This window comes from Thamnophis elegans, chromosome 2 (assembly GCF_009769535.1).
Source record: "Thamnophis elegans isolate rThaEle1 chromosome 2, rThaEle1.pri, whole genome shotgun sequence".
Classification (NCBI taxonomy): Eukaryota; Metazoa; Chordata; class Lepidosauria; order Squamata; family Colubridae; genus Thamnophis; species Thamnophis elegans.
In genome coordinates this window covers 63,418,419-63,426,026 of record NC_045542.1, presented here as the reverse complement: position 1 = coordinate 63,426,026, position 7,608 = coordinate 63,418,419, and the positions used below count along the sequence as shown (strand labels likewise).

General features: G+C 42.5%; 1 protein-coding gene across 1 annotated transcript; it reads left to right on the top strand.

The window, feature by feature from the left end:
* Nucleotides 1-1,653: 1,653 nt before the first annotated feature.
* On the top strand, nt 1,654-2,209 carry PIRT (phosphoinositide interacting regulator of transient receptor potential channels). The gene has a single exon (XM_032208773.1). It carries the CDS (start codon nt 1,680-1,682, stop codon nt 2,133-2,135), a length of 456 nt encoding a protein of 151 aa, XP_032064664.1. The 5' UTR covers nt 1,654-1,679; the 3' UTR covers nt 2,136-2,209.
* Nucleotides 2,210-7,608: the final 5,399 nt, after the last annotated feature.

Below are 7,608 nucleotides of genomic sequence, written 5' to 3'. Positions count from 1 at the left end.
GCTGAGTCTCTCTAGAGAAATTTAGCTTGGCTTCAGAGCCTGAAATTTCAACCAAACATCTAGGAAATGGAATAATCTACCAACTTCCAGTTTGAGAATGTTCTTGAATGTTCTTGAATGGTTAAATATTGGGGTTGTGTTAACCCACCACCCTGTTATTTGCCATGAGAATTATTAGTCAAGAAATAAATAAAAAAGACCTCATTTTTTAAGATAGCACAATCTAGATCAGCGGTGTCAAACTCAAGGCTTGTGGGCCGAATCCAGCCCACAGGTTGCTTAGATCTGGCCCATGAAGCTGCCCTGGAAGCAGCAACAGACTGGTCTGCAGTATCTCTGCCAGTAAAAACGGAGCATGGGAAGGCCGCGCACGGCCCCACAATCTCCATTTTCACTGGCAGAGGGCTTCAGGAGGCATTCCATCAGTGGTGGGTTCCAGATCCCATTGCAAACAGTATGCTGTGACGGGGCTGGGCGTCCACCACGTGCACACAGGCTGCACACGCATGTGCACCCACTGCCCTGCGATGCCCCAGCTGCTTGGCGGAGCATTGCACAGGCACCGTACGCTGCATGCTTGTGTGCAAATGGCCTGGTTGGCTCAAATACAGATAAGGAACGCGGGCAGGCGGGTGGACCCTCCAAAGCATTGTTCCGTTATGGTGCCTGCTGCTCCCTGCAGTACACTGCCCAGAACCCACAATGCATCCCACCCAGAAATGGGGCCTGGGGCCTGTAAGTGGCCCTCCCAAGCTCCATTTTTGCTGGCAGAGGGATAGCAAAACAAACTAAAAACAAAAGGAGAAATGTTTCCCCTTTTGCATTTAAGCACACAAGAAGGGATAGGAAAGAAGAAAGGGAAAGAGGAAAGACAAAGAAAAAGAAGGGAAGAGGAGAAGGACGAAGAAAGTAAAATGAAGAGGGAAGGAAAAAGAAGAGAAGGAAGGAAGGAAGGAAGGAAGGAAGGAAGGAAGGAAGGAAGGAAGGAAGGAAGGAAGGAAGGAAGGAAGGAGATTATAATAAGAGTGAGTGAGGGTCTGAGGGGAAGGCCTGATTAGCACTTGGCCACCACAAGTACCCTTGACTCAAGTGACGTCAAGCTGGCCATGCCCATCCTAGCCATGTCTTCCCTAACCATGCCCACCATGGCCCCCCAAAGTCAAATACAATCCTGATGCAGCCCTTAATGAATCAAGTTTGACACCCCTGATCTAGACGGAAGAACCTGAAAGCCAATATATAAGATCCTTTTTTTCAGGATTGTGCAATATGTAGTTCCTTCTGCTGTCCAAAGGGCAATTCTTCCTGGGCCTAACTGTGAGACAATCACTGAAATCTGATGAGTGTGCTTCCACTGCAAGCAGACCTCTGAAACTTTATCCCCGTTGTACCATGTTCTCTCAAGCGACCTTGATCAGAGGCCAGAATTTCAGGCAAAGGCATGCACAAGCTCACAAAATGCCCTTTCCTGGATTTATGTCCTAGGCTTGGTGTGTGGTTGAAACAATGAGTCAGCCCTGCCCATAAATAACATTAATAAATGATGGTCCATTGCTTGGGCAGAAGTGGAGAATCATATCTAAGACTGCTCAAATAACCTCAATTCCTCTCTTTCTCTCTCTGTTCCTCCCTCTCCTCTCCAGAGGTGCTAATGCTGTGAACCTATAAAAGCAGTAGCCATGGAAATCCAAACCAAAGAAATGGAGGTGGGAGAGAAATCCCCTGAGTCCAAAGACTTGCTGCCCAGCCAAACAGCCAGTACCTTGTGCATCAGTTCTCGGAGTGAGTCCAGCTGGAATACTCGTCCCCGGAATAAATGGGACATTTACCACAAACCAGTCATCGTTCTCTCGGTAGGTGGGGCAGTGTTCCTCTTTGGGATTGCCATTACTAGTCTGACTTGCCTCACCCTGGACAGAAACAACAACACAACCAGCATAAGCAAGAACATGGTCAACAAAACCAGCAACATAACCAAGGAGGTGTTTAAGCTGTGTGGTCCAGCCTTCCTTTCTCTTGGCCTCATGATGCTCGTGTGTGGGCTTGTCTGGATCCCCATCATCCGCAAGAAGCTGCGGCAGAAGCAAAAATATCCCATTCTCCAGAGCATTAAATCCTTCTTCCTCAACCGCTGAAGGTAGCTTCTCTTGAATTTGGCCACAAGGCCACTTGAGCAGGCTAGGTCCTTTTTGTTCCAATGTCCTGCAAGTCAAACCAACTCTGTTCTGAAGGTGAGATCACCAGGCCCTTCTCTTCTTTTGTCTGTTTAGGACTAGCCCATTTCTGGACAGAAATCACCACTGCTGTCCCTGGGCTGTCCACCACCTTTTCAGCAAGAGGAGCACATCTTTCCATTGCCAGATGACCCCCCCCAAAAAAAAAGTTACTTTGGCTAAATTTGATTGTGCATTTAGCATACTGAATATTGCTTTGAATATTGATTATACTGATTGACTTAGAGAGCTTCAAAGTGGAGATGCCATCTCATATATTTTCGTAGAAGAAATGTCTTCTTAGGGGGCAAAACTGCTTGCAGAAAATAGTGCTCAAGTGTTGTTAAATGAATGAGTACAATAAATGGTTTGTAGAAAGAAGATACTCTCCCATTCCATTGTGGGAGAAATTTTAGAGTTTAGAAACCAAAGACAAATGTTCTTAGAGTGGGAAGTGATATAGAAAAAGCACTTGGAAAATGGTCAGGATACAAACATATTGAACATGGAAAAAACTGAATCTTCCACAAGGAAACTGGATCCTATTTACAAAACCTGTCATTGTTCTCTTTGCTAGGTAGGTATAAATATCCTTTATTAGTATGGGTGGGTTATTTTTCTTATTAGTGTTCTTTTTTATTTGAAAGAGCCGACCAAGAAACTATATGGATCCGATGTACACCCACGCACCATAAAATTAGCTGTGGACAAACACCAATGAACAGAAAGAGACCCAAGGACAACTTGAAAAAAGTCATTAAATGAAAAGAACAAACTCTTAAAATTATGATTATGAAATCAATTTTTGAAGCAAACCTTGAAAGGTTAAGATGTTTGGATGTTTAGAACGGTTCTTTGTCCATATATTTTGCCCTTCGTCATCTGTTTGTGCTTGTGGTCAGGGAGAACAAATGTCACTGACAATGTCATTTCCTCCAAGAGAAAATTGAAAGGAAATATTTCATTAAAACCCAAACCAAAGACCTCTTGAATGCGGAACTATAAGCCCCTTTCTAAGATCAGGAGTGCATTGGACTTGGCAAGCAGGAAAGGGAGAAAGGGCTCAGGCTCCAGTTCGAAAATGGGATGGACAAATTATCTGCATAAGCGTCACACCAAAATGATCTCAGAGATTACTTCAAAGACCATTGGATTGTGGGTTTGTAGTTGTTACTCTGAAGCACGGTGTGGATATTAGGATGAAATAAATCAGAGATGCAACCCAGAGGCTTTGCACGTGCTTCCTTAAAGAAATTAATTTTTACAGCAATTTCCAGAGGTGGCCTTCTAATATCTCCCAGATGATACAAATATGCCTCTTTATGGGGATTTGTGGGCTTCTTCCTTCTTGACCATTTATTTTTGCTTTAAGAATATCAGATTAAGGAATGGCCAGAATTTCCTACTTTCCCCAGTGCAAGAACGGAACCAAAAGGCAAAAAGGGATGAAATGAAACTCAGTTCACCCATCCAAGTAGTTCTCAACTTATGACAGTTCATAAGTTGCGTTGGTCATTGAGAGGGTCCTCAACATGGCCCCACTCACTTTTACAACCTGTTTTGCAGTGATCATTAAGCGGTGGTTGTATAGCAACCGCTGTGGTCATTAAGTGAATGCCATGGTCATTAAGCAAACCCACCTATTTTGCTGGAAATCTTAAATGAACACAGGTTTCCAGCAAAAATGTAAATCGTGGTCATGTGACTGCAGAATGCTAGAAATGGCCAGAATGGATGCCCAAAATGCAATCATGTGACTGCGGGGTGGGGGTGGGGTGGGACCTAAATTAAGCAACCAGTTATAAGTCAAGAACTACCTGTAGCTCCCTGGGAAGAAGTTTTCTTGCTGGGCATTAGAAGATTCTAGTGTTTCCCCACCTCTGCTGGCTGAAGCAGGACATCCACCACTTACGATGCACATTGTTCTGTCTTACATAAGGGCTGTGCTCCCACTGTGTGCTCAGGTGGCCCTTCAGTCCTCTCTCTTTGCTTTGTCAGCCATTTTAGGCTAGGTAACCTCCAAGGAAAGATCAGGCCTTTCATTGTCATTTCTGATTCAGTTGTGGAAATGTTGGCCATTCAACAGTTTTAATGGTAGAACCATCCTTGTCTTTCACCGTGAGGAGTGGTGGCAGAAAGGGAGCTGCAAAGTTTCTCCCAAGTGCTAGGAAGAACTATGAAACTGTTCAAGCTCCTCACCACCATCACACACCCAAACAAAAACACAACTACAAAAGAGCCAGTCCTCAAAAGAGATGCTGCAAAGAAATGGTGCATTTGGTGCATGCCACTCTGGTGCAATTGGTGCATGCCGCTCTGGTGTGGGTGGGTGGTGGATGGAGGAAAAAGCAGGGAAAAACATCAGTCAGGATATGTAGTATGGCACCAGGATCTAAACAGAAAACCAGCCCATCACTGTGGTCAAACAGCTGAAATCTGGAAAGAGATTTCTTAAGTAGTTTTATCAGCTGGTTTATCTCTGGGAGACAAACCATTAAATGCAGCCCAACAGAAAATTCCAAGAAACAAGCTTTTAATTGGTGTGTGTGGGTGTGTATGTGTGTGTGTACGCGCGCAATGACTCTCTGATAACTTGTCTGAACAATTGTCCTGCATTTCTGATCTGTTTGATAAGAAGGGAATCCTGTTCTCTTAAATTCTATTTTCACCTCTCACCAACACCTGGTGTTTACTATGGTCTGTGGAGTTTCTCAAAATTTAGAAATGATGTATAACTGATACCTTACTTCAACCCTTAGGGATAGAATAGGGAAGCTTCTTGTGTGGGTTGTGCTATTCATCTGGTATTTTGGACACTGGAATTTGTAAAAGATGCCTTCCTTGTTGCAGGAAATGGACAGTTAATCTTCACAACTCTAAAAAAAAATGCTTGTAATACAGCTCTGACACCAAAAGGACAATTTTAAAAAGAAGACAGAGGAGTTGTGTGCTTTGTGCTGGAATTTAAGAGTGTGGTAATCACTAGGAAAAAATGTAATTTTTTTAAAAAATCACAAAGTGATACGGGAGGCAGATTTATGTTTTGGATCAACAATGGTCAAGCTTAACATTAATTGACATTTGGGACATACAAAATAAATCACATATTATGATGCACATGCTACCTGGAGGGAGACCATCAAATATTCCCACAGCTGGAAAGTTATAACAACCCTGTAACATGGGCAGAGCCTAAAAAGATAATGTTGTGAGAATAGAGGTATGTAAAATAATAATAATGGCAATTTCCTGTGCCAAATAGAAAAACTGGATTATGTGAGCAGTTGATTCCCTGGAATAAAGGGATATTTTGCAGCATCAGTGACTGTATAGTTTGTGTGTCCGTTTATTTCAGAGAGAAAACTGTTATCAAAAATAATATTTAGTTCTTCAGCCAAAGCCATATTTACAAAGAAATTCTAGGAAGTCCAATGGAAGTTAAATGTTGATTCAATTTATTCTGTCCAAAAGTGGAAAGTGGAAGCTTTACTTGCACATTGCCTTCAGGGCCCAAGAGGAGAAAATGGCAAGGGAGAGTCATTCAAATCATAAGATCCACTAACACAATTACAAGAAATTATTGTTCCATATTTGTCTGATACTGTAGACCTGGTTCCTACAAGCACTGTTGCCTCTGATGTCAGTATATCAGTAAAGTTTTTTTAAAAGTGAATACATTATGGTAAACACTGTGTTGGAAAACGTGGAGGGATTTAGCAATCAGACAGCAAGTTTCCATTCAGGTGGAAGGCAGCAGCTGAAATCTGAGTATTTAAATATTTTCTGACATTTCAAATATAGGAACAGCTATCCTTCTCCTGGGAATCAGTGCTTTTAAGTTGCTGTGCCATTCCAGCCTGCATGATGTGTTGTTCAATTAGGCTACAAAACCGCTCTCCAGTGGATCCTTGATTTCTCCCGTAAACAGCAAGTACTTCTCACTTCTATGTTCCACAGAAGGCATAATGGGTGGAGATGTTGATGTGTTTGATAGGCCAACATATCCAGAAGGTGCCATTTGGGCACAAATGCTTGAAATAGTATGGCACTCATCACAATTTCAAACCAGGTTAAACTGGTTCCGTTTGGACAGCTGCAGGAAACATTTGACACGAGACTTTGATATCTGGCCTGTTCTCTTCATGTTTTTCATTCTTTCCATATGGAAACAAAAAAAAAGCCTGAAAAAGGCTCCCTCGTTACCCCTTTAACATATTTTATTTGGATGTCTATGGAGATCCTCAGTCATCCAGGTCATGGTTGTCCCCAAAGGTGCTTTTTTTCAAAGGGAGAGGTTTCTTGATTTTTCTTGAAGACATTTCACTTCTCATCCAAGAAGCTTCTTCAGTTCTAAGTAGTTAGTGATTTATACTCAACAATGTGTTACTGAGTGGCTGATTGCAAAGAGTATCAATCCTTTCCATGCCCCTCCAGTTAGTTGGGACTGAAGAAGCATCTTGGATAAGAAGTGAAATGAAAAACAAGAATGTCCAGTTGCCATTTGAAAAAAAAAACCATCTTTGGGGACATATTTTATTTGGGTTTCTTGCCGTCAATGCTGATCTTACAGCTGATCATTGAATTTAATGATTGTCCCCTCAGTGACAATATGAGAATGGCTTTTAAGTTTTCCTCCATCCCAGTCCACAGAGACAATTCAGGCATCCTGGAGCTTGATTCCCTTAATAGAGCCAAGCCTTAAAAGGCATGAGGCACTTAGTCTTCCATCAAGCCATAGCAGCAACTCTGGGCCTCTGACCTGGTGACTTCTGTGCTGACATTATCAGCATTGTGCTGACATGATACTCTTCTCAGGAAATATTGCCATTTCTGGAGGGTAGCATTAAGCCTTGATGAATTGCCTTTCCCCCATATACATCTAGTTCTCTTAAGATAAGGACACAGTTTGGATCAAAGTTAAGCATATAGAGTTCAATGGATTATTATTTATTGATTTAGATTTAGTGTGCATCTGTAATTTTATACACATTTAATTAGGAGTATCCTAGTTCTATGCTTAATGCATTTTATTTGTTAAACAAACTAAATACATGCAAACATAAGTGTTATAGACATTAGGCAAATTAATTAAAAACTGAATCTGGCATTAGATGCAGGGGTGGGTTTCAACCGGTACGGACCGGTACTGCCGTACCAGATGGTGAAATTTAGCGTGCCTTCCCGTACCTGTTGGTCAGGAGGTCCCATACCATAATGCTCCCTCCCATCATTCACTCTTTCAGTCGCCCCTCCCATCTGCACCATACTGCTGAAAAGTTCTCAGAAGAAGAACCAGAAGAAGAAAGAACTGGTGAGTGGCTGGGGGGGGGGGAGGATGTTGGGGAAGAGGGAAGAGGCAGAGGGGCTGCTAGAAGACATGGATGTGTGCACAGGC